General features: G+C 39.9%; 1 protein-coding gene across 1 annotated transcript; it reads left to right on the top strand.

The window, feature by feature from the left end:
* Positions 1-4,563: 4,563 nt before the first annotated feature.
* On the top strand, positions 4,564-26,107 carry TRABD (TraB domain containing). Its single transcript, XM_010086643.1, has 9 exons — positions 4,564-4,587; positions 6,751-6,829; positions 9,390-9,556; positions 10,553-10,693; positions 16,215-16,325; positions 17,692-17,831; positions 20,000-20,172; positions 22,691-22,802; positions 25,773-26,107. Exons 1-9 carry the CDS (start codon positions 4,564-4,566, stop codon positions 25,948-25,950), a joined length of 1,125 nt encoding a protein of 374 aa, XP_010084945.1. The 3' UTR covers positions 25,951-26,107.
* The last annotated feature ends 1,076 nt before the right edge of the window (positions 26,108-27,183 follow it).

Below are 27,183 nucleotides of genomic sequence, written 5' to 3'. Positions count from 1 at the left end.
CCCCTTTTCCACAGCGCTGTTGTCAGTGTGAACGGCTGCCCTGCGTGTGCTGTCAGGAGAAGGCCTTGAAAGGAAATAAGTGCCTATCAGGAAGATAAGTAATAGCTAAATTTTAGGCTTGCAGTTCTTTGGGTGGTCTCAAAAATTCCTGTTTGGTTGCCTAGGTATCTTAAGAGTTAGGAAAAGGGCTTGATTTGTTCATACATGGATACGTAAAGAACAATATTTAATCACCCAGTGAATGGCAAGCCCTCTAGGACTAGGGAAGTTGAAACAAGCATAAAAATTCCGCTTGCTGGGGAAAATTTTTGATTGAGTTGGGGACTGAATCAGGAATTCAGTCATCAGGGCGTCCTTTCAAGAAAATTCCAGAGGCAAAACCCAGCCTTCCTGGATCATAAGGAGCCAGGTCAGGGACCTTCCTGTTTCTTCTGGCTCCAGAGATTTTCTTGGTGAGACTCTCATAGCAGGAAGAATGAATCCCAGATTAAGACAGTCTCCTGGCAGATCAGAGAACAGAAATACTTCCTAATCTCTGATCTTTGAGTGCCTAGAAGCTGCATCTCCCAGATGTCTGAAAGAAATGCACTGTCATATCTGAGATTTTCAATATGTGATTTATCTCATGAAGGCCTCTTACAGGCCTTTGAAGTAGCTGGAGGAGAGCCATTTGATTGGTTTCACATGTTCATGCCAAATCCCACGCTAATTAGAAAAACTCGAGGTTATGAGATGTTGTGGTATACATATTATGGGACACAATAAATAATTGTCTGAACCTGTCTTTTGCCTGTGGCTTTACAACTTTGGTTTGAATTTCCTTCTGTTCCCTGGCAGGTTCTGCTGACCTCCTTTTTTTCACATGCCCGTGCACTATCCCCTGTAATCTTCAGTAATCTTTTTTTTCCTGGAGTGTTCCACACACACTAAATGACTGTGAGACACCTCCCTGCCAAGTTAGTTTAAGATTCACCCGTGGGTTAGAAAGCACAGACAAATAAGCTCTGCCTTGTTGCCTAGTCTCATTTCTTTAAGAAGTTGAACTTCATTTAACAAAAAAGGGAAAGGGCAACATTGAAAAACCAAGCTCTAGGAAATCCGGAAATGCTTGGATTTAAGTGGCCCAGATGCTTGGCAGGATTTGATCTGAATCGACACCATTTTTCTCACAGCTGGATGTGGGGGGAGGAAGTGCATACAGATGCATATGCTTCAGTTCCTTGTCTGTGTATCAGCAAGGTATGCTCAGTCCTTTCTCAGAGTTTTCCTGATTAACATTTCAAGTATTGTGGGATGTGGATATCTTCTGTGAGTACATCAGTGTATGGGGATGGTAATCTCTCTACGTGGATGAGAGGTCAGCCTGGAGTCCATGGTATTTGACTAGTTCCCAATATATGTGTCCTTTCTCTGAGGTGGTTGATGAGGACACTGGCTAGCTGAGTAGCCAGCCTTATCTGTACTCTGGTGTTGACATGTTTTGTGCCTGTCGTCCTTCACGCTAAGGAAGAACTTGAACACATGCAGATTTTCATGGCAGTTATTCAGTTGGGTTTTAGTTCACTGTTGACAGCCGGTTGTAAGTTTTCTTCGTGTTGACTGAATAATCTGTATTCCTGGACATATTCTAAAGAAAAAAAAATCCAGAAACAAGTCTTCTGCATGGAAAATTTCACTTGTGGTGGATCTTGAGCAGATCTAAGCGCCTGAGAACAAGATCTCCTAGAAGAAAGCAGGGGCAGACTTGCCTGTCTGTGTGGCTGCCCGGCCTCTCATCTGACCATCTCAGTATTGTGCTGTGGGTTCCCGGCAGAGGCTGGAACCGTGCTATGGTGGAGCTGGGAACCACACTGAACAGCTTTGCTTTCTCCAGAGGTTGTACAGGTCGGATAAAAAGCAGTGCTAGCTAGCTTAAGTGCGCTCTCTCCAATATCAGACACATAATTTACCCAGTGGTGAGAATGAGATGAGGTTTTCTGAAATGTCACTTGGTGGAAAAAATCACTAGGTGCTTCTGTATAGAAGTCTATTCTTTAACTGAAACTTGCCGTTCAGTATTTTTAAGAGCACTCCCATAGATAATCCACATGTTTTCAAACCCTGGCAGGCCTTAGCCAAGCTTAGAACTTCAGTTTGTATTTAGGGTCAGCTGATTCACTGGCAGAAAAATACTGTGGTATTTTGCACATAAACCAGTAAAGAACCAAGCCCCGAGCTGAGCATCAGAGTATTGGTATGCCCCTGACTGATGTTGTAGTTGAACAAATATTTTCTCAGAGGGCAGTGTTGGTTTCAGCATCTCCTCTTCATACTGTCCCTTCAGTTTTGCTGCCACGGTTGTTCCTGCAGCTGTTTGGTCATCTGAGCTTCAAATGCCTTGGTAGGGTGGGGAAAAAATGTTGGTTTTTAACCTGAATCTGTTCTCCAGTCTGGTTTACTGCACAAGTCAATAAATAGTTAAACCAGTCTATCAGAGGACAGGGTAAAAACAGGTGGTAGGTTCACTTAAGCCCACAGCACCACCAGACAACGCTGGCCAGGCAGTCTGGTGTGTGGTGTCAGCGGGCTGGCGTGTCCCTTTTCAGGTTGCAGGTCCAGAGGAAGAAGTTTCCTTCTGCGCTTATTTAGAGCTGTCCACACCACATGTGAATCGTGGAAATGCTGAAGTGGCAAGGAGCAGTTCAGCTTCGTGTGCTATTTCAACTTACTCCAACATCCAAGTTTCCTTGACTTGACTCCTTGGAAAGGGGGGAGACACGGTCCTGGTTTTAAATTTATGTTATGTGTTATAGCAAAAATAATGGAGCACTTACGTTGGCTGTGCAGACTTCTTGCATGTTTTCGAATAAAGCTGAACCTCTTGGACTGTTTGCAGTGTGTAGTTTTTGTTTTAACAAGGTTTTAGCCTTGCAGCTTGGGAGCTGTGTCTGTAGCTGTTGCCTGCTCAGGGCACAAGACTCTGGGTTTCGTGGGGACTTGCTCCAGGGAGCATGCAAAAGCCAGGCTCTTGCTCACTCCACGTGTTTTCTTGCCCAGCCTGCAGCTGTGATCTCCGGTTTGATGGCTGACCACTAGCAGTGGACAACGCGAAGGCGTGAGTTGCTGAAGTCCCTCTGTACCGTGTGGAGGGAGGCGTGCCTGCTGTCTGAATTACACTGGCATGCTTCACGCTGCCCAGGTGAACATTCTTTTTGTAAACATTTTAAGCAAAGGTAGAAAGCAAAACAACTTACTGGGAAACAAAGGCTGGAAACCAAGGTGTAGAGTGCTAATCAGACTCAAGGAGACTGTTGCATTTGGGGAGGGAGGGGGGGCTTCTGCCATAGCAATTGCATGCTGATGTGCTGTCTCACAGGCTCCAGCTGTCTTTCCTCCAACCTCACCTGGGTGTAGGGCAGGAGCCTAACTTGGCCCTCTGCTCCTCAGGGCAAGGCTGCAAATGTGTTGTACAAGTAAGTTGATCAGGACTGCTCCCCAGTCTAATAAAACACAACACTGTTCACATATACTGTGAAACAGGTCAGAGGGAGGTAACCCAAAATGCTGTAGTGAAGGAGCAGCATGTCCTTCGAGTGCGTCAGTTTTAGTGGGATAGCAGTGAGAATAAGCAGAATGAGCACTCGTCATGCATTCAGCAGCTTGTGCGATCCCGTTAGAGTGTGGTCGAAGTCAAATCATAGCACTCTGCCAGCTACAGGGAGAAATTTTGAACTTTAATAATATGGCTGGAAGAAGGAATTTGAAAAATAGGACATGGAAACCATTCACAAAGGGTTTGAAAAACCAGTTCCCAGGGTTTTTTCACACAGGCGTGATCTTACTGATGTTCTGACCCTGGCATATATACATAAATATATACATGATAACATATACATGATAACATGATGCAGATCTGATAATAATATGTGTGGTCTCTAGTTCAATATTAAGACCGTGACTGCTCTCCTAGTCTTTGTAGCAGTGAAGTCCCAGATATATAGACAATTCCTAAAATTTGCCTAAAAACTGTTTTGACATAGTTTGTTTGGACAAGACAGAACTAGTGATCTAGTTGAGCAAGATTTTTGCTGCTGCTGAAACCTTTTTGACAGCCATCCTGTATCTGCAATTACTTATGAGTGATCTGGAGGAAAAAAGTCATTTTTTTTCAGAATCTGAGATAGGAAAAAAAGTAGATTCTGAGTTCCCATTAAATCCACCCTTGTTTATCATGGTATTCTCAGTGTGTGAGAACAGAACCATGCTCTGGATTTAGACCCAACTCAAAAACTGGATTGAGACAGGCTAGTTTTACCCTTCTGATAGTTTTGTTCTCTTGGTTTGTAGGGGTTTTTTAACAGCAGCAGAGTTGAACAGGTGGCATTTGTGCATCTTCAGTTTGCCTCTTTTATTTCTTGAATTTTCATCAACTGAACTTTTATCAGAGATGATACAGATGCCTCTGCTTTTTTTTTTCTTATAGTTCTTAAATATGGATTGTGCTGTTAATTTTTAATTCTCTTCCATTCCTTTTACTTCTTGTAGTTCTTGTGTGGTTGGTGAAAATAAGCCTACGCTGCAGGGATGCAAGAGGAGCAACAGCCTGAGGTAGGGCTTGGAGCTGAAGATTTTTTTTTTCTCAGTAGAATTACAGGGAAGGTCAAGAGTGAATCAGCAAGGTTCTTCCATTCATCCTCAGGGAAGGTCTGCAAAGTTGGGGGTCAAGACTACCTGTGTGAGACCCCTTTTAAAAGGGGTGGGGGGCTGAGTGCTGTTTTTTGGGTACATTTAGCTTTTTTTCAGGGTCCATTTCCTTACAATTGCAGAAGCTAAAAAGGGTCTTTTGTATTGAATTTCTTGCAAGTGAGGCATTGCAGAAAATAGTTTAACCTATGAGCTTAAAGAGTTAAGAGGAAACAATGTTGTGTGAGTAAACCGTACAAATTGTATATGAATGATGTCACTGTACATAGGTTGAGTACCTTGACAATTTAAAATAAGGTGCTTTTTTCTACAGTTTCTGTTCCTTCTCCTTTTATATCCCTATATCTCAAAACCTTTTTCCAGTGTAATAGGTAAGGCTCAGGGAAATTTTTTTCTTATGAGATATAAGAATGTCAGTTTCTGTGTCCTGTTAGTTAAAAAAAGAAGGGAATATCAGACTCTTAATGTGGTGCTTAGTGCTTTTCCCACTGCTATGTTGTAATGTTGTTACGATTACAAAGCCAGCATAAGTGACAGGATTAATTCCATATGTTACAGATGGATACATTTTTCAAGATATTTTTATGACTAGAGTTACGTATGCAAGCAGTAGAGTCAAGCCATATGTTGTGATCAAAAGCTGAGCTGGTGTTAAATTAGATTTGTGAATGTAATTGCAATTTGTGGTATAATCGCAGTTTGCAGTTGTCCATGAACAGACTTTTGCTTTGTAGCAAAAGGATGATATGTTGCTGTGAATGTTTTAAACTTTGTGCTATAGAGCTCTTGCACTTTTTGGTCTTACTCCATGAAATTCAATGACAAATTTTGTGTTATCTTCAGTGGGGCCAAAGTAAGACACCCAGGATTTATTATCTGAAAATGGGCATAATGGAATGCATGAAGAAATGACTCTTGTTCAGAGCTCCTAACAATTGGATGTGCTTTGTACAATCCTGTTTTAAAACTTACCAGGTTAAGTGCAAAGTAAATAAACCTGTCATTCCAGCCAAAAAGCTGGCATCCTTCAGGAGAGTTTGGCTGCCTGCTTGCTGACACATTAATACTGCCTTTCATTTGGAAGGTACTTGAATGATGATGGATTCACATCCTGTCTCTAACTTTTTGATTTAGTGTTGTTCAAGAGTTCCAGATTCTCCCAATAATTATCCTGATGCATCTTTGAATTAATGTAGTTGCCTAGATATAGCTTATAATCAAGTTTTCCCTGATTGTTAAGTTCTCTCTTTTCTGCACTAGCTTTACCTCTCCAGCCTGGATGACATAGACTGAGTGACTGGAATTGTTTGAATTCTATGCACAGGTTTTAAAACTTGCCTGTTCGTTAGAAATAAGAAAGGTTTTGTTAGTCAAAGACCTGCCTTGTATGCTTCTAGTAATAATATTTAAGTGTCAGTCTTTGACAGTCTTTTCAATTACCTGCTGATCCTTTAGGGAGCAAAACTATGCAGATGCTTTTCATGCTTTTGACTCTTTGATCTCTGTCTATGAAGTCAACAAACACATACATTTTATAACATTGGGTGTGCATATTGTGTAATTACCTTACACTTATTCTAACAGAAAGAATAAAATACTTGAGCAAACTCTTCTTGAATGGATATGTGTATTATTGGGAGTGCTGATTAACTTTGTCAGAGTCCTGACAGAGTAATGCTGACTGGTAGTGGAATCAAATATGCCATCTTATAAGTGGCAATGGTATTATAATAATCAGTGCACGTTTAAGTTTCCAACACACAAAACGCTATAGTAGTGTTAGAGAAATTTGTTCTTTTTATTCTAGAATCAGGTTTTTTTAAAACTCTAGATCAAGTATAAATATTATATTTTAAATTAATTTTTAATAGGTTCTTTCTCATACTTATCCAGCCAGGAGAAAAACAGTTGTAAAGCCACAGACATTTTGAACTCTTGACACTGCTTTAATTATTTACTTGCTTGAATATTACATGTAGGTTCCAATCAAGAAAGCTCACAAGGGGAAAGATGTATTAAAACATTTCATTATAATTCCCAGCCTCCTTTTGAATTTGTTTCATGCAGGCTGCTGCAGATCCAATGTCCTCCTCTGATGCACCAGAAGATGGCCCAAAGGAAACGTCAAGCATATCGCAGAATATCTGTATGTTTCTGGTTTGACTGGGGAGGGTGTATCATGGTGGAAGTATATTAAGCTAAATGTCCATGCCTTTTCCTTGCCTCATAAGGGTGTGGCTGTTAGCACAAAAGGGAGATATAAATGAGGTTGTATCTGACTTAATCTGTTCATGATTTGTAGAAAAGCCTAGTTGCGTAAACCAAATTTGGAAATAGCGATGACACATTGATTGTCAGTTTGTTGCTCCCGTGCCTTCAAAAGAAAGTAAATGGGTTTTGATTTAATATATATACTTAGCTATTGTTTTCAGCTTGGTCGTTGCTCTCTAAGCCAGAGATGAATAAGTACATGTTTGCTTCAGCATTCTGGCACCTAGTGTTATGATATTCAATCAGTTGTCCCAGGTGGAATAATTTAGGCATGCCAGCGTGATGTTTTGATATGAAGGCCAAGCCTGCAGGATATGGGAATAGAAGTATTCCAGACGAAACTGTTTCGTGAAGCCCAAGGAGAGTACCAGTCCTTACCTTTTAGTGGTAAGGATCAGATAATGACAGACGTGTTTCTCAGGAGGAGAAAACAAAGGCTTGTTAGGATTTGCTTTGTGTTTACTGGTGTACTGTTGTGATATTAATGTGTATAATCCTTATTTTGAACAATAGGAACATTTAGATTGTGCTTTCTGGCAAATAACAAGGCTCTAAACCACCTTAAGGCAAAGTAGGGGTAACAGCAGCATTACTGTAATGCTGAAGTTGCTGAATAATCCCTAGGGATCACGGCTTTCAGAAATAATAATCATGGGAGCAAACAGAGCCTTGTCTGAAGCAATAGGAAAAGCATTCGGACCTAAAGAAGCAGATTAATTTTTTATGTTGCTTTTTTCTCCAGATATAGAAATTGGTTTAATAAAAATTGTAGCTGCTTTTGAGAATGTTTTTATTGATTATGTCCTTAAATGATAACATCTGGTACTGTACTGTTATAGCAATTTTTCATTATTCAGTCTAGTTCTGAATATATGTATGAGGTGAAGGCTTGAAAAATTAATAGAAAGGAAATCCTTTAAGGGTTACTGAATATGTAGAAACTACTTTGAACTGGGGGAATCTGAAGCATAAATGGCTTTAGGCTAGCAGAGTATTTGGGGCAGATACTGTGCACACTTCCCCATTTCTTGTATTCTTCCTTAGATACCCACTTTTGACCATTGTGGGAGACAGGATATTTGCTTATGTAGATTTTGATTGATGGGCTATGGCTGCTTTTATGATTATGTGACTGAGAATGGTACAAATGCAACAGCCCTTCTTCCTCTTCCTTTTACAGTCATATTTTCTCCACCCCCTCCTTAGTATTGCCATCTGTTTTGGCAGCAGCATGGTCTTAGATCAGACTGTACTGATTGCAACAAACCTTGTTCTTGAGTATTGTCTGTAAAGTAGTAGGCTGCTAATTAAGAAGGATGTTGGAGTGTGGCCATTGTTTTGGGTTTTGGTTTTCTTGACATAAAATCCCGTGAAATAAGTATTTGTGGGACAGATGTGGAGCCAGAGCCATATACTTAAACCAGATTAATGAAAAGAATTAATGTAATGGTAGGAAGCTGTAATTTATCTGCATCTTTAACATCCTTCTTGCAAACTGTTCACTAACCCTTCTTTTTTCCTGGGATTATGATCCTATTCCAGGCTTCTGGACCACTTGAGACCTCTGCTAACTTGTGCAGCAGCTTGCCAGAGAAAGAGTTGGTTGGAAATGAAACTCTGCTTTCCTACTTGATGTTTTTTTTTTTCTCAGAAGCATTGCAGATTAAAGATAACTCATTCGAAGTTCTATATTCTATATAGTTCTATTCAAAGTTACTGTGTTTCCCATTGATGTACGACTGAAGCTTCGCTATCTCAGTTAATGAGGCTTTCTGATGGAACTGATAGATTTTCCTATTTTCCATGGCAAGCTTGATACAGATGGGCTGAACTCACACTGTACCATTTTGATCTTAAATAGTTTGTTGTTGAAACTGGAGAAGAATGATTGACTTGCTGACCTGAATGCCTCTTAAGGTTTAGTTTTCATTTGTATACTTATGCCTGGTGTGTTAATAATGGAAAAGGCTAAGATAGGATACCTACCAGTACCAATATGTGCAGGTGACTTTAACAGCATATTCACACCAGTGTACATGTGTTGCTATTGTTTATACAGATAAAATCCCAAAAGGGAGCGCTTTTGTTCTACAGTTAAGAAAATGCTTTTTTTTTAATTTAGTGTATACCTTTTCTAAGTATTCTTTGCTTCTCTGTCCGCCTCACCTGCCACACAGCTTCTACTGAACTGCGTGGACAACCTGTCCCAGTGTCCACAGGGTAGGAAACCTGGACTGAGACCCATGCTTGGAGGCAGCCTCTCCAGTGGTGGCATTCTCAATGATGTAGCCTCAGAACTGAATGTAAGATTACAGTGGTAAATCAATGGCCTTTTAGCTCTGCTCTGCTGTTTAGTGGTGACATTTTTGTTTTCTGTTTTATTTACATGCACTTTATAGTCATGTGTGCTTTTCTGTTTCCCTTTACATTTATAGCTGATGCAGATGCATTTAAAATTCTTCTGGAGATGAAGATGAAGAAGAGGCAGAAAAAGCCTACTTTACCAAGCACTGTGACTGAGCTTGACACCGAGGATGGTTCTAAAGTATATGTGGTTGGAACATCCCACTTCAGTGACAGCAGCAAAAAGGATGTAGTGAAGGTAAATACTAAGCTGACATCCTACAACAGCATATTTATAATGTTGTCAACTTAGCAATGAGGAGAATAAAGTCCAACTCGCTGATTTGGTTTTGATCTGTAACCTCCGGACTGTTTTTCGCAAGTTAGCAGTTGGAGGGCTAACAGCACTATGAGGTGAACTAAGAGGCAGTCATATTATGTTAATTTTTTTAATGCAATCCATTGCTTTCCCATCCCAAATGTTTTTTTTGTCCTTAAGCAACAAATGTGGATACAGTGCCAGTGTTAAAAGTAGAAGTCTCACTAATGACACTTACCCTGCTTGATACAGCGTCATATCATACCAACAGTGTGTAGTGTGGTTGTTGCATACTCACTGTGACGGGGATGTGCTGAGAAGATGCGAAGCCTAGAACAGAAGCTGCAGTTTACAGCTTCTCTGTGCCCAGGGTGTGTAATACTGAGCTTATAAAACCATGGTGCCCCAAAACCTGTGTTCCATTCTCCAGATGCAAATAGGTCTGAAGCTTTAGTGAGAGTACGAATTGTTTTATGCTGTACTTCATGTAAAGTCTGCAGTTTAGAGTGGCTTTATTCTCCAGGAGCTAAAGGGGAAGGAATCTTGTGCCAGAATTGTCAACCCTAGTTCTTACAAAGCTTATTGTAATTCAGAGTGCAAATGATCACATAGTATGGTTAAAGGAACTTTATAAACATGAAAGAAGCTTAACATCAAGGTCTTTCCCCTCCATGCCCCCCAACACAATTTGTGAGTCTCCATCTTCCTGTCTGGAAGCATTCAGTAGCTAAAGCATTTAGCTATCATCTTCCTTAATGTTTTTCTCAATACATAGCTATTTGGAGAAGTCTTATTTGCTCTTTCACTGTTTATTTAATTAAAAATTATTGCTGGAACATGCTTTTATTCAGTCCCTTTTATCATGAAAGTATCACTATTAGCTGCATTTCTGTTTAATCCTTCCTAAAGTGCTGTAAATAAATTCATATTTTTCAGACAATACAGGAAGTGCAACCTGATGTAGTTGTGGTGGAACTATGCCAGTACAGAGTTTCTATGTTAAAGATGGATGAAAAAACATTACTAAAAGAAGCCAAAGAAATAAATCTGGAAAAACTTCAACAAGCTATAAAGCAGGTATGATTCCCACGGTGAGAATTAAAGTTTTGTGTTGAGAGCAGTTTGTCAAGTTACAAACAAAACCAGTGTTCCATTAAGCTGGGAACCTAGTATGGCTCACCAAGGTGAGAGTACTATTGCAGTGGTAAAGTTAAGTTTGTTTTGTGGGGTGGTATGGTTTTTTTTTTTCTTTTTTTTTCAGCTGGAGTATTGAAGTCTTCTGTTCCACAACAGGATTGTTTGGGCAGTTGTTAACGTTGTCAGGAATCCTCCTGGGTTTAACATTTGCTCAATTTGCAGAACATGAGTCTAACTTTGTAATTGTAGTGCTCTCCTAATATATTGAAATATGATTATTAGTCCCACAGTCTGTATCACAGCTATTTATGGAGCACTTAATTTTGGTGTTGTCTGTCATGATCTGTTTAGTTGCGTTCCTTTTTCATCCTAGTGTGTTGCTCCTCCTTTTTAATTCTCATCTACTTGTCTTTTGAGTAGTTTCTCATTGACAGTAGGCCTTGAGGGAGGTTTTTGAAAAATCTGAGCTTAAAAGTGGGGGATTCTATTCATTCTATTATAACTATTCTGGCTGTTTGACGCCATGTGGGATGTGTGTGCAAAACAAGTTGTTGTCCTATATTTTTTCAGTTCACCCAATTAGCTTGTATGTAAGTAATTTTAAGCTAGACACAGTGAAACAGCACAAAGTTGACTTAAAAAATGATAGAACTTCTGATTAGAATGTGGCAGTATGTGGTTAATAGTAAAAATTATTTCCAGTGTCCAGTTGAATGAACAAAGTCATAGATTGTTATTTTGGTTGTGTGGTAATTATATATTGAAATTTTTTTGTTGATGTAATTGAGGAATTTCCAGGATTGCACCCATCATAAGAATATAATCTGCTCCTGTGCAGAAGCACTAGCAGTGGCTGGGGCTAGTCTACTTGTGTGTGTGTGTGTGTGTGTGTGCGCTCGCGCGTGTGCGTGAACTTAGTGTCAGTGCAAGGCTTTCTGACTCATACAGTTAGGTAATAATGGGTCTTTCCTGTTTTCTTTGTCCTGTCAAAGGAAAGAACATTGCAAAACACTTGCATATTGCATGAATTACTGCATCTATCTGTTTATTTTAGGTGAGGTGGATTGTTCTGATGCATGTAGCCAAAAGAATGCATGTTCACAACAAACAAAGCAGTGTAGCTGGGAGTCTTCTGACCCCGTAAGCACTGTGAAGTGATCTTGTGTGCAGACAGTAGGAAAAGCAGACTGTGTTGGCTCCAAAAACAGAGAATAATACAGAGATTGAGCTGTAACAATAGAAAGGATCTCCTTTGCCCCAAGAGATAATGTAAATAAAAATAAAATTTGGCCATTGTGCCTTTTAAATAATATATTTCTTCATCTATATTCTCAACCAAAAAACCCCTTAAAATTCTCTTTGATTCAGTAGCAGCATGGGTTATATAGGGAAAACCATCAAAACCAGACCAACTATCTCATACTAAATTATGGTATCTTTATTTTTCTCTAGTAAAAATCAAACCAGCTGGTAAGTTGCTCAGTCATGCTTTAGTCATCCTCTCTTATTGAAATGTGCATTCAGGGCTGAAAGTTACACCAAAAGTCAAAACTGTTTGTAACATTCATCCTTGAGTATCAAATTAGGAAAACTGTCTTTTTATAATCGCTTGTATAAATCTTAAGCAGTAAAATTGCATTTCATTGTCCTTAACTGAAGTTGGAAGCTGAGCAGTGTTAATACGAAACACACGTGCAGTGGGTCACTGGCATTCACGACTTATCAAGCGACTCTTGCAGGTTAAAAGCAGCCTTCTTCCAGGCCCTCCTTGAGTTTCAAAACCTGTATGGTTTGCAGAGAACTACCTGTTTGCTTTCCCTTAAGCAAAGCAACAGAGTGCAGACTGGTATCTGGCTCAAATGCAGATGACCTGAAGGTGCACAGTAACAGTTGTCTTAAACCAAACTGGTAGGACAGGTTTTGTCTTATCTTCACCCCGGTTTCCTGTTTCCACTGTCCCTTCTGTGTCCATAGCATGGCCCCGTGCTAGACTGAACAGGACTTGCTTTTTAGCTGCATTGTGTCCCTCTGTGTCCGTATGATTGCTGGTCCTGATGCAGAGGAGGAGTTGAGAAATCTTGTTCTGGGGCAGAAAAGAAAGTGGGCTGGTGGCAGCAAAATCTTAGCTCAACCTCCCTTTTTTTTAAGCTACTCCTTTAGCATGAAGTTACCTGTGTGGGGATATATTGTAGTGATTTTTATTTTAATGCTTCTGGCCAGTAAAAAAAGAGTACCATTTTGCACGGTGTAATACAGCCCTCCATGTTTAGGTAAGCTGCAGGATTGTCCCATTAAATAAAATGGATGTAATGTGAATTGGTAGATGAAGGATGCATCCCTATGGACAGGAGCTGGCTGCTGGCACTTACTACCTTCCTTTGCTTGCAGTTTTAATCTAACCTCCAGTGCACTTGCAGCAGTAGTTCAAGGCTCTATGTGTCAAGGCTGTGTTTGCCTGGGGAATCCATGGGAAAAAGGGTTTTTAAAAGAAGAAATCCAGAGGACTAATATACAAGCAGCTTGTTTTTCCCCATAGTTCTGCAGTCAGTGTGGGGTCTGTGACTTGTTATTCAGTCAAGAGTAGCTGCAAGGGCCCTCTTTAGGCTGTGTTCCCATATGTAGTATAAGCGTGGCAGTGCTGACTCTGGTGGAAGATTTATCTGCTCCAGAAGCCCTCTGAGAGCTGCCAATAAAAGATGCTGGGGGAAGGGCATTAGAAACTGCAGTTGTACCTTGCCTGGTTATTCCTCTCTTTTTCTGTTCTTTTCACTGTCTCCATGCTAGTCATGATGTCCAGTGTCCGACAGAGTGTATCTTCCTCAGTCATCCTTTCCCAAGCCTCATGAGCATTTAATATGTTTAATCTCATCTAGTATGTTTGGTATTTCTTTGCGCTTTTTGTAGTTCAAGTATCTTGTTTTCAGGACAGGAGTCTGCTAAAGATTATGCAGCAGCACATTGATGGTTTCTATTTTGTCTCTTTCCTGGTAATGGTAATCCCTCTCACTCTTGCATTCTGACTGCTATTGAACACTGGACTGATAAAACTGGTACTTCACTTTCTCTCCCCTGTGTGCTGTAATAGCTCTGCATCCCTCTGCCTGTGCAGTTAAGTTTCTTTCTATACGTATTTGTTGTGGTTTTGACTCTGGCTAGCAAAACACCACAACAACTGCTCACTCACCAAGGGGCAACCCAGAGAGAGATGACCTGGAAAGAGAGCACATTTCTGGACAGACCCATGTTTATATACAGGGCATGATGTGCGTGATATGGAATAGACTATTGGCTGATTTGGGTCTCGATCCTAAACCTAAGATCAAATCCTAGACTCGTAATTGGGGCTGTGCTCCCTCCCAGCTTCTCCTGCACCTGCTGACACTGGCACAGCAGAGAGGCTGAAGAGTCCTTGACTGTCCTGTCAGCAACTGTAAACATCAGTATGTTATCAGCCTTCTTCTCAGCACAAATCCAAAACACAGCCTCTCACTAGCTACTATGAAGAACGTTAACTCTGTCTCAGCTGAAACCAGGACAGCATTGCTTTGTGTTTGACTGTTGCATACAACCTGTGAAATCATTGTCCACCACTCAGGATTTAATGTTCTTTTATGGTCAGCTTTCCTTTATCTGACATTGAATAATCTGATATAGATAAAAACGTCTTCTAGTGTTTTGCTCTCTTCATTTTTAACTTGCATTTTGCTCTTTATCTCTGGCAGTTTCTGGCTGGCCAGTTGTTCCTGGTTGCTGCTACATACGGCTGCTTGTCACCCTTTATCTCCTTGATGCTGAGCAAATATGGCAGGCACCGAGTTTCATGCAGGTTAAGAGCACAAACAGCTTGGGTGCACTTCAAAGATGTATCCCTCTGTTATCCCTTTCTGTTACTATGTAAAAATGCAACTTAAAATACAGTGGTCCTGAGGGGGAGATCAACCAGCAAATGACCTCAGCTTTCATTATCCTAGGTTTCTTTTCTTTGTGGATATCTTTTCTGAACTTCTGGAAACCCTTATCCCCGAGGCGTTTGAGCTGGATCTCAAGGATGCTGAAAACCCTTTTTTTCACAGTCCTCTTTCCTCCTTGTCTCTTCCCAGGAGCCCAGTGCCCTGTCTTTCTGGTTGATGACTACTGATGTCAGTCAGTCATTCCTAAAATGTGCCATGCTTGCTAGTTTGTAGCATAGAATCATAGAATGGTTTGGGTCGGAAGGGACCTTAGAGATCACCAAGTTCCAACCCCCCTGCCATGGGCAGGGACACCTTCCACTAGACCAGGTTGCTCAAAGCCTCATCCAGCCTGGCCTTGAACACCTCCAGGGATGGGGCATCTACAACTTCCCTGGGCAACCTCTTTAAAGGTTTAAGCACGATAAAGCAGATAATCAATTTGCTTTGAAAATAGCCCCTCTCTTTTGCCAGTTATGGTCCTCAGTGACTGTTGAATCCACTTAGTGCAGAAACTGCCTACAGCCTTTGGAGAGGCCACACAAGCATCAGAGCTGGCACAGGGTGGGTCATCTGAGCATGGCCCTGGGAGCAAGGAATTGAGACCAGGACCTTCCTTCCTCTGGTAACTTCAAGCAGTTATATTAACTCAAGTTATCCTATGTAACCTCATCTTCAGTTGTGTGAAGCTGGTAATATAGCAGGAAATTAACCTTTGGTAAGGAAAGGGGGAACACCTCTTTTGGTGGTGGTACAGACTGATGCCAAACTGGAGGAGAAGTGTAACCAAGGTACAGGTTGCACTTTAGGACAGGTAACACTGAGCCACTGATAAAAAATAATAGACTATGTGGGAGGACGGGCCTTTGGTCTGCTTGTAGGAGTGAGTCATACTCAGGACTGTGAGGTCTCTTCTAAGGTCTTACGTGCTGAAGTCATGCACAGCAATTTCTTGCACAACACTGGATTCTCTGTGTTTCTGTGGATGTTAACCTAACCAGTGCTCAGCCTCATGTTTCCCAGCTTTGTGGGAGTATTTATGATTAGAACCCTAGCTATTTCCCTTTCAGTATCTCTGTTACATGGTGTTCATTGTACATTCAATGGAATGAACTCGTGCTCCCCTTTTTTTTGTAACCAGGTCAGTCAAGAAAAATTAAAAGCACAGTATGAGCTGTTTTGCCATTCAATTATTCAAACACTTTCTTCAAGCAGGTGTAGTAAATACAGATTAAGTCTAGCTGCTCTCCTTTCTTAACTCTGCTGTACATTTTTGTTGAATAGGAGAATACTTTAACTGCACACTGAAGGGAAAAGCTACTTCAGAACTGTTTGAAATAAAAGAGCTGTAGTGATCAGTGGATTGGCTCCAAAAGGTAGCTTCTGTGCTGCTTCTTCACTAACATAATGAGTGGTTTTTTTCATGATTGTGAGCAGTGCGTTCTTCTTCAGAGAAATCCGTATAGCTTGTTGATTTTGGTTTTTTAATGCTTTTCTCTCTCTTTCGCCAGAATGGAGTCATGTCTGGATTGATGCAAATGCTGCTTCTGAAGGTGTCTGCCCACATCACAGAACAGCTGGGAATGGCTCCAGGAGGAGAATTCAGGGAGGCTTTCAAAGAGGTGTGAACTTGAAGTGGTTTTTCTGAGGTCAAATTGCTGGCCTTTTGCTCACAGAGTTGAACTAAAGAAAACCATTTGTTGGTGACTAGAAAAGAGCACTCTGGCCATACTTGTGCTGAAGCCTATGATGTAGTTAAGAATGATCTTCAGCTTCACAGTGTACTTCAAAGTACAGAAGTTTGTAGCCCTAAGTGGCATGAAAGCAACTCCAAAAAGGTTTCATGTGATAAGGTTTTTTTCTGATTATATTTCTGATGGTATTTGGTTTAATTTTGTTAGTAAATTATTTATCTTGTTCCTGTTAAATTGCTTTTGAATTCTGGGTGTGAATCCTGGTGGCACAATTGGTGTCAGGGTTTCAGGCTGTGAAAACGAACTCATTAATGAGATCTAACACATTAATCTAGAAAGAATGTTTGGGGAAGTAAAGTATCTGGTCTGCTAGTCCTGTCTCGTCTTTTTGCGTTCCCTTTTGTACTACTGTCAGCTGTGGTACTGGGAAGTAAATAGAAGCTGGACTTCTACTGTATGTCACAGTTATTCTTTTTTGTCTGGGAATACTGAGACATTATTTTCACTGTATCTATCTACTTGCAGAATGTATCTTGCTATTTTATGTAAATTAGGTAAGGAAATCTGAGAGAGCTGTTAAAGAATCTGGAATAATTTTGTGTATTTATCCTTAAGCAAACTGTTTCAAGACTTATTTTCCTGACCATTCCAGACCAGAATGAAACATTTTAAGTGTTTCCCATTTTAAGTGGGAAAGAAAATAATATATATTAGTTCTGTCCTGTTCTGAAGTGGTGGTTTGAAATTTTTAACCATGTATGCAAGAAATCCTGTACTGTGCTAAAATTTTGCTAAGCTACAGCAAAGCATTGTCATGTGGTATCTGGCATCAGTTCCTGTTTAAGTTCCTTCTTGAATATATTTTACCATGACAAACTGATAGGTTTGTGATCCTGACAAATCCTAGGTAAAAAAACAAAATTACCACAGTTATTTCATGTTTGACTTTCTTCAGACCCAGATAGATATTAAGCCCCATCTATTCCCCTTAAGTAATCATAAGCAGGATCTTTCTGTTTAGGTAAAAGTAGCCTAAAGAGAGTGGCACTACAAATTAATGTTTTTACTATAATATCTACTGCATCTTGTAGCTGAGGTATTCTTCTATGAAATAGTATTGTAGAAATTGTATTTACTGCAAAGCCAAAGTGGGGTTTTTTTATGTTGAAATATGACACTATTTGCTGTTTTTTAAGATACCTTGTATAACACAATGAAGCAAACATTCACTTAATAAGGATGTACTGTACTGCAGTATGAAATGTTGACTAGTGATTTGTATCTTCTCTTTCAGGCTAGTAAAGTACCTTTCTGTAAATTCCATCTTGGAGACCGACCCATCCCTGTTACATTTAAGAGAGCAATTGCTGCACTTTCTTTCTGGCAAAAAGTCAAGCTTGCCTGGGGCCTTTGCTTCTTATCTGACCCAATCAGGTATGGATAAGCATCCCATATGTTTATTGGGGTGAATTGTTCAATTCTTCAGCTTGACTTTAGTAGGAGCTGGAAGTCCTCAGTACCCAGCCTGATGCAGGGAAACTTGAAGTTAGTGAGGAGGATAAATATACAAACTTCCCCGTAATAGTCCATATTGTTGAAAAGAAAGATGCTTTCTGATCTTGTTCCTGCTCTTTATTTATCTGTCTTTTGATGCATTACTTCCAGGTGAAGTGAAAGATTTGGTGCTGGAGAATTCCTAGTATACTTTAAAAAAATTTTTTTTATTTGATTTTTATGCTGAAAGTAAAATCTTTCCCACTACTGGGTTGTTGATAGTGTAAATGGAAGAGAGCAGGGCCTCAGTATGCTAATTTATACTTCCCCAAGTTTTTCAGAGCATGCGGGCCTGCTCTGCTAAATTGCATCTGGATTAGGGCAGCTTGAGAACTGGCTGCTGTCTGAGCAGATATTTGGAACAAGAGAAAACATTTAAAGTCTGTCAACAACATGTGGAGTCTTAGTGATTATTGCCTTTTTAAAGAGACATTGTTAGGAACTTTTGTCTTATGGTAATACTTCTCAGACAGCTATTTTCTTGCTCAGTTTGGTTTCCTCTGCCCTTCAGAGACATTTTTGCACCAAGTTTGCTTCCTCTTTCCTTCTGGCCACAAGTAGGTGTGTAATGACTTGCATGAACTGGGTGAGAACACATGCACAGCTGTCCTCCTAAATTCAGTCTGGCTCCTACCAGACTCGCAGTGGTAGGGATGGGTTGCCAGGGATGGGTTTCCTGTGCATGTGGTCCCTGAATCTTAGTGCCTCTCTCATATCCTGTGATGGAAGCTCTGTACAGATCTGTGGCATTTTTTTCAGGCTTTTGAAATTGAGACAGGGCTCAGGCTCTAGTCAGGTCAATCAAACCTTCTGTTCTCCAGTTTTAGCATTTATTTAATTGTCATTTCCTGTGAATGCTTGTTGTTACATTCATCCATAAAATGAGTTTGACTGTCATTAACTACAGTTCATGCACAAAATAGGTTTTCTTACTTACTGGCCTCATACCAGCATGAAACTATTTGCAGGTTTTTGAGGGTATTGGAGGATGTATTTCTCTGCAACTTATCCCATTCTTCTATTCATCCTAAGAACAGTTTGGTTTTCAACTGCAATATTAAGATGATTACAGTATATGCACGCTAGTTTTCCCCTGAAGTTTGGACATAGCATCTCAGTTGTTGTACAATTGATTGATCTGGTACGTTGATTTGTAAAAATAACATGGGTAGGGGTTGAAAACGGAAGGAAGTTGTAGGGGGGATATTTTGCACCCAGCCATTAACATGAAATTCTACAGAAAATGGAGTCATAATTAAACATCTATGTTTTTGTCAGTCTGGCGTTTCTGTGATCTGTTGAAAGCTAGCAATGCATTTCTCCTTTTGGTTGTCTCTGTTGGCGTTTGTGGTGTCCTTTTAATCTTGGAAACTAAAGAAAGCACATCTAGCATCATTTTTCAATAGACAGTGATGCAAAAGCAGATTATTCTGTTGCCACAAACTATGACTGTACCACAGCTGTGGGTGCTATTTCCTGCCCTTTTCCTATTCTTCTGTTCAGGGAATTGATGTATAACTTTGACTTTCCTGCCGAGAACCTGTGATTGACACTAGAACCTGCAGAACTCTTTCTATCCCCTCAGACTGTGCCTTACGGTGTACTTTTTTTGTTCCTTAAATAGAGCCTCTGTGTGTTCAGTGATCAGGACTGCTTCCTTGGGAGTGCTCTGTGTTGCCCTCTTCTAAGCTTATTAATATACACTGAAAGTGGGGCACCCTGATAATTAATGCCTTTGAAGCTGTAGTGCTTTTGCTCAGTTAAGTTTGCTTTCAAACTGGGAAGGGTGAAAATCCAGTTGAACTGTCTAAAGGCAAGTGACCTCTCTTCTTTTGCTTTCCCTCACTGCAAAGGCATTGTTAGGTATTCAGTTTTACAAGTTTAAGGAGGTGGTTTTGCTTTTGGAGAGGAGAACTGGGGGAGGAGAACTGTAGAGCATGGGTTTAGGTGAATAATGTGTATAATACCAAATTGTTTTTATACATTGCTTTGTCTGTGTTGAGCTTTAAAAGCATAACAGATACTGAGAAAACTTACCTTTCTTTCAGTAAAGATGATGTGGAGAAATGCAAGCAGAAGGATTTACTGGAGCAGATGATGGCAGAAATGATTGGAGAATTTCCTGATCTTCATCGAACGATTGTCTCGGAACGAGATATTTACTTGACCTACATGCTGAAGCAAGCAGCAAAGCAGATAGAACTACCTCGAGCTTCAGAAAGTAATTGTTTTAAAGCAGATATCATAACTAGCAAGGTGTTCTTTATGTACTAGTCCAAAGTTCCGTTCTTAGGGAATCGGGGATGTTCTGTTCATGTGTGCCACAAGTCACATCAGATTACAGTACTTAAAAAGGGATATTACTCTTTTATTGCAACTACCTAGAGCAGTAGATTCCAAATTATTATTCCTTTCTCATTGTGCTATTTAAAATTGGAAAATACTAATCAGAATTAGCCTGACAACTTTTTCAAAAGGCAGGCATCTGGTATTACAGCATGGCATGGGACACTTCCACTCCGTTATCTCACCAAATTCATTGTCACCACTAGCTGCTCAGTGATGGCTAAATTAATTACTTCTGATTTTAGTGTTCTTCATACTGTGCTTACTATAAATTGTGTTGCTAGGAACCCTGATGATGTGGCAATGATGATGAAATTATGACTCTGCATGTTTCAGCAAGGTATAGGTGTACAGAATAATTGCATTTGTCTAGCCTTTGGAAGTATTTTGCTGCCATATGTGATCTGCGTGCCCTTCCTGTATAGAAGCATAATGCGCTGTGGGTTACCTCTTATTTGCTATCTTAAGAAGATATTGTTTGCAGTCACTTCAGTGCAGACCTCTGGCACTGTCTCATGATTGAAAAAAATAGTGAGGCAATTGCACTTGTGTTCTTGTATCTCACTTGCTTAATACTACCTCAATGCTGCCTTCATAAAGTTTGTCCAAACACACTGTGTTTGCTGTTAGCTCAGTTGATACAGCTAAAAGAGGCACAGATGTATTCAGTTACGTGGTCCAAAGAGCAGGCTGAAAATTTTTATTGTTGTCCTGCCTTGGTCATGAGCCATGAGAGGAATTGTTTAGCAGTTCCCCTGCTCTTTTTTCTTCCTTTAAATCTGCCTTCTTAGAAGATCAGTCTCTGGGTCACTGGTTTATTGAATGTCTATGAAACTGGAAGGGATTTATATGCATTATGAAGGACTTAAAATAGAAGACAAGATTCTCATGAGAGGCAAAAAGGAGAAAAAAAAAAGGCAAAGTGTATGCTTAAGATTCTAGTAAAATACAAAACCACACAATTCAAATGAGCAGAAATAGAGCATCATCACCATCATCCCAATCATTTGCTATTGTAGGGATATAATAAGGGGAAATTCCTGGACACTATTTGCAGGACTCAAATATACTTTTGGTTTGATATATTCCTAAATGAGGTCTGATTTCTGTTCCTAGTCTTTGTCTGACTGTTTGCCTGGGTGAACTCTACCAAAGAGCTTGCAAGTGAGACTTTCACATTTAGTTTTTCAGTCTGTCTTTATTCCACACATATTCTGAGAGGGATAAAAGTTTATTTCAGGACTAAGCTTCAGGCAGGGATTAAACATTACTGGTATCATCCTTGAATCCTGCCCAGAAGCAGGCAGGAATATACAGGTGGAGGCTGGAGCAGATGTGATCTGCTGAGGTGCTGTGCTCAGCCTCTGTAGTAGTTGCAGCTCTGATTTAGAGCAACCCTAGAACAGGCTGAGAAAAGTCCAAAGAAACAATTTTAAAAATGTGTATAATGTTCTAATGTTTTTTTTGTACTGTTCTGTTTCACTGGCGAGGGAGGTGACCACTTCTAAATTTTTTTTGTTCCTTCCTGGAAAAAATCAGAAGTGGATATCTAAAGCAAGGCAGTAAGACTTGCTCAAAGTTTTTATTTATGTACTATATTTACATATAATTTTCCCTATAGAAAAGTAGCCTGATTACTGTTACTTAGTTTTCTGTGAATTATTTTTATTGTGGTGTGGTGCCATTTTTTCACTGGGGAAGAGGCAATCTCAAAACTTTCAGGAACAACATCTTAACTTCCACTGGGAGTTGTGGAATATGGATGGTAGATGGGAGGTGAGGGTGAGAGGTGGCACGTGTTGAAGTAGCCTAATGGTGGTTGTCTGATCAGCCGCTTCATACGAGTGGTACACATTTTGCTGTTACTTCCTGAGGCTGAGTCTGTAACAGTAAGCTTAACAGGGGCAGGTGTGATCTCAAGCGCTGATCTTGGATTGCCCATTCTGCTTGTTAGCCCAGGTCTGGTCACAGTTTGTATGCGTGCCAGCTGCCACTGTCCAGAGTGGTAGAGAAGGCTCCTCTGTTGAGGAGACAGTGAAGACCAGGGCTGTTCCTGATAAGCAGTACAGAAACATGACCCATGCAGGAAGAAATTTAGTTTGCATCTGCTGAGCCTCTCATCTTCAGGCTGGAGTACAAGCCCTGACCAGATCTATTTACTGAAACAACCTTTTCCTGAAAATACAGAAACTGTGCTGATTTTTTTTTCAGACTTTCAACATGAGAAGCAGTAGGTGAGATGAATATTAACTTTTAATATGTAGAGTTTTAATATCTAGTAGTAAGAGTCCCTACCTCTTGGAAAATTGTTTTGTAATCTCACATATTACCTATCTATTTATAGCTTGAAATTAGTTCTTTTACTGATGTGTTTTTCTGTCTCTCTTTCTTAGCTGAACCTAGAAAATATATTCCAGCTGTTGTAGTTGGTGTTGTTGGGATGGGCCATGTACCTGGAATTGAAAAGAACTGGAACTCTGACTTAAACATCCAAGAAATAATGAGGTAATGGTCATCCTTTCCTATGTGTTGACATAACAGCTTCTCTTGCTAAAAGACAGCTATAATTGGTTTGTTTGGGGTTTTTTTGGTTGTTTGTCACAGCTTGAAGAAACACCAGTACTGTCATCCCTGCCCTGTCAGCTCTCTGACTTGCTGTGCAGTGCTTGCAGATTGTGCTTACAGCAAAGGGAAAGAAAATATCAAAGGAAAAAAGTAAATAGTTGGATATTGAGATGTCGTGGTTTAACCAAGCCAGTGACCAAGTAGAGATGAGAAGATGCCCTTGTCTAGAAAGAAAATTTATTGATCCACATTTAAGGCTTTTAAAATGAGAATTCAAATGAGGTCTGTGGTGAAGATGGTGAAAAAAAAAACAGACTTCCAGTCTAGCTTAGGTAAATATAAACTGTTGGATTCAAAGTTTTTGTTGTGTCAGGACACTGCTGGCTTCAGCAAGTGTCCTATTACAGTTGCTCATAACCTATTTCTAACAGTATAAATAAGTAATAACATGTTTTAATGTGTATACCTAAATATGGGCTGACTTAAGCCACATATCTGAATTCTTGCTCCAAAGGACCTCTTGAAATAGACGTTTGTGCTTTGTAAAAGAAGGAATTGAAGAACCAGAATTTTCAGACTATGTGTATCCCATAAAGCCACAAAGGTCAGGACTTTAGAAATACAGGAGGGATTATAGTACAACCTGGTAGTACTGGTCTGTGGTGGTTTAGGATAATAGAGCCTTTCAAATATTGGCGCTTTTTCTTATCACATCTGTTTACTGTGTTTACGTAAGCACCTCACCCATCTCTTCAGAGGCTCTGAAAAACAGAAAAGACTGAGCCTCACCTAAATAGTATAATTAGGTATCTCAAATGTGATTTAGAGAGACTTTTTGGTGTCTGGATCCAAGAATGCGATGTACAGAAGCCCTGCCTAGCCATTTATAAGTCTTTTTCAAGGCTAAGCCTTGCCTGGAGTCACAAAGTAGATGTCCATACTGTTTTGCATACTCACGAATAACCTGTAGAACAAGGTTGCCCAGATCCATATAATTGTATGGTTAATGTTGGTTTCCTCATTGACATTACAGAACTGAATAGTCCAAAGCCTGACCACTTATCTACAAGTTTACATAGAGGGTCTTTTTCATCACAGTTTAGGCTTTTTGATTTGACTGTCTTTACCATGTCAGTGCCATAACTAAGTGGAACGGTTACCAGTATCTTTCATAAGATATTAATATTGCATTAACTTCCTAAAATAATATAAAGCAAATGACATTCATAAGATTACTATATTTGAGACTCATTTCTTGTTAAACTTGTTTACCCTTCATGCTGTTGTACTGCAGTTGCAGAGCAGAATTATGGGTGTTTTTTATGTGTTAGTGGTTGCCACCTCTCTAAAGTAAAAAGTTCTTAAGGCTTTTACAGGTATTTAGTAATGTTTGCAAGTTGCAAAGTGTCTTGGAAACCGTCTGGATAGATACGTACATTTCCCATACTTCCAATTTTTAAGTGAATGCATTGAACCTGACTCTGAGCAAACCTCACTGTTTGCTTCAGATTGTTATGAATAGATTTTTTTTTCAAATTGCACTGGTAAGGGAGTGGAATTGAGGAAGAATAGATAGAGAAGCATAAAAGAAAATGTAAAGGGATGCCTTTACCCCATTCTTTTTTCAATGTGTATGCTTTTTAAAACTCTTCCTGTATATTCCCTAAATATGCAAAATCTTACCAGTAATTAACTTTTCCCTAGTTTGAGTACATGGATCTAAACTCAGTCTAGTTGAATGCTAATCTCAGCACATCTAACCTGGTCCGAGTGTGCCTGTAATGTTTTCGCACTACTGTAACTGATTGCTTCTGAATACATTAGAAACATTTTCTAGATAGAAATAAATAATAACTTGTGGTTTCTTTGAAACAACATGCAGAGTCCTCTGTCATCTGTGAGGATTAGCTGAGCTGCAGTGCAGGCGTGCACTGGGTACAGGGCCAGCTGAGCTACTGCAGAGCCTGTTAGTGAAGGTGCAAAAGCTATGTGTGTGTGGGGCTGTGCTTTCAAAGTCAGCTTTGTTTGAAGGTGATATTAACTGTTTGCTTCATACACTGACTGCTTGAAGGCAGGGGTAGACCTGGTGTGCCTGTTGTCCTCTGCCCTTCTGGTTCCAGTGCAGAGACTTCCAAGTGGCTCTGTGAAGATTGCAAAGCCAGCAATACCTAACCAGACCAGAGACAGCTTCATGCAAAGCCTTTCTGATTTGTCTGCACTGTCCTCTGTGGAGCTCTGGAGTGCGAGAGTACTTGCAGGGACTTGGCCTCAGCATGTTCATGCTGGGAGCTGCAGCTAGACTGGTAAGCCTGCCTGGCATCCAGGGGTACACCTTGCTGAAACACCCCATGAATCTGTGGAGGAGCCAGGCTGGCTCCAGACTTACCCCTTCTGGCTGCACAAACCTGACCAGGTCCTGACACTCCTTATCTAGAATATCCAAGCTCTGTTTTCCTCCATTACCCTGAATGACAGTAAGCTGACTGTACAGGTGCTGGACTTGGGCTGTGTCCTGTGTTTCTTCTGACTTTTGTCTCTGTGTGGAGATGTGCATAGTAATATTATTAACAGTTCAACAAACAATATTAACTTCTAATATTCCTCAAGAAGTCTTGATGTTGTCTTAGTTATTTTGATAGGGTGATGAGTAAGTCAAGATCCGTAGCCATTGAGGGGCATCGTACATAAGTGGAAAAGGCTTTATTTTTTTTTGTTGCTGTTGTTACTATTTAATTTGGATGTAGCCCTTGAACATGAAAGAATATGTTGTTTGTTCATGATGCATCTGTTACCTGAAAGTCTTCTGCACTCAGAAAGGGGAAGGGGAGAAAAGATCCTTGTTTTATTTGGAAATTTCCTGTTCTCTCCAGCTGTGCAGGTGTTAACGTTGTTTTGTGTCTCTTGCTTCAGTGTGCCTCCTCCATCAGCTTCAAGTAAGATCTTCAAGTTTGTCATAAAAGCAACAGTATTTGGACTGATGGGATATGGCTGCTACCGAATAGGTCAAAGGACAGTTCAGTTTATTCTCTCGATGCCAGCAGCACAGAGCTATCTTCAGAAGCTGACAGAAATAAGGTCTCAGCATTGAACATCAAGTGAAGAAGGTGGCTGAAAAAGGATGATAGAGGCAACAAATATGAACTGGACTGAAAGAAGAGGGAGACGAGGATTTTAGTCAGAGATGATTGATGCTGAGCAATGCTGAATCGCTGTATAATAAAAGATTTGATACTAAAGTTACACCAGCTATGATCTAGTGAATAGGTTTGATTCCTGGCAAGTGTGTTGCATGAAACCATATGATTCCAGATTGAGGTAAAAGAAATATGTATGCAAATATATATATATATGTGCATACTGTATATATTATATATTACTGATGATGTAATACAGACAGCTTAAAGAGTGTATGTTCAAGACCTCTTTTCCAGAGGAATAGAACAACACAAAGTAACCTAACGGGCTGCATCTGCTCTGAAGTTCAGGGACACTTGTCTTGAGTGATTCTTTGCTTTTTTTTTCCTTAGGTATAATAATACCTAGTGGTTGTTTCTGGTGCCAGACACTTTTACACATACTTAGGAAGGACATCTTCTCAATGTGTATTTTATACTTAAAACATTTAGGCTGTTTTTTTAAACTTGAGCTTTCAAAAAATTTCAGAATTGTACAGGCTGTCATACGTACACTGCTCAAATTTTTTACTAGCCTTACTGAAGAACAGCAACGTTGCCTTTAGATTGCATCCCTTGTTACCACCACCACTTGAATTGTCTTTCTCCTGCGTAGAGAAGGTATAGCTACACCATCAGAATGCAACATGGTTTGTGTCAGATGTTTACAGGACACTGTGTTCCTTTAGATTAGCTTATTTAAACTGTATTATTTAGCCGAATCTTGCTGGATTCAGTATTGTAAATTTAAGAGAGTAGAACTACTGTACAATTTACTTTTGTTTCTCAGACCTTTCATTATTGGGACAAGAAGTCTGGAATTGATAGTACCTGCCCCTCATTTTTGATACATGAAATTATTTTATTTATCAATGTAATTTCTCAGTGGATTAATATTTTAATCTATTTAATAGAAAACCAGTGTTCAATTTAGTTTTTCAAACTAGCTGTAGCATTTTATTTGGATTACCTGCTATTTATACATAGAATTATGGGTACTTCAGACTGCTGTGATTTTTCTTAATTATCCAGGACAGCCATCCATCATTGATCTATTTATTTTTTTAATCATAGGTTCATATTTCATAGGAATTTTTTTCCTTATACAGGATTGTCAATTACTGTGAAGTGCCCTCTGCAGTCAGCTA

This window comes from Pterocles gutturalis, unplaced genomic scaffold (assembly GCF_000699245.1).
Source record: "Pterocles gutturalis isolate BGI_N339 unplaced genomic scaffold, ASM69924v1 scaffold14031, whole genome shotgun sequence".
NCBI lineage: Eukaryota > Metazoa > Chordata > Aves > Pterocliformes > Pteroclidae > Pterocles > Pterocles gutturalis.
This window is presented reverse-complemented; position numbering and strand designations above follow the sequence as displayed.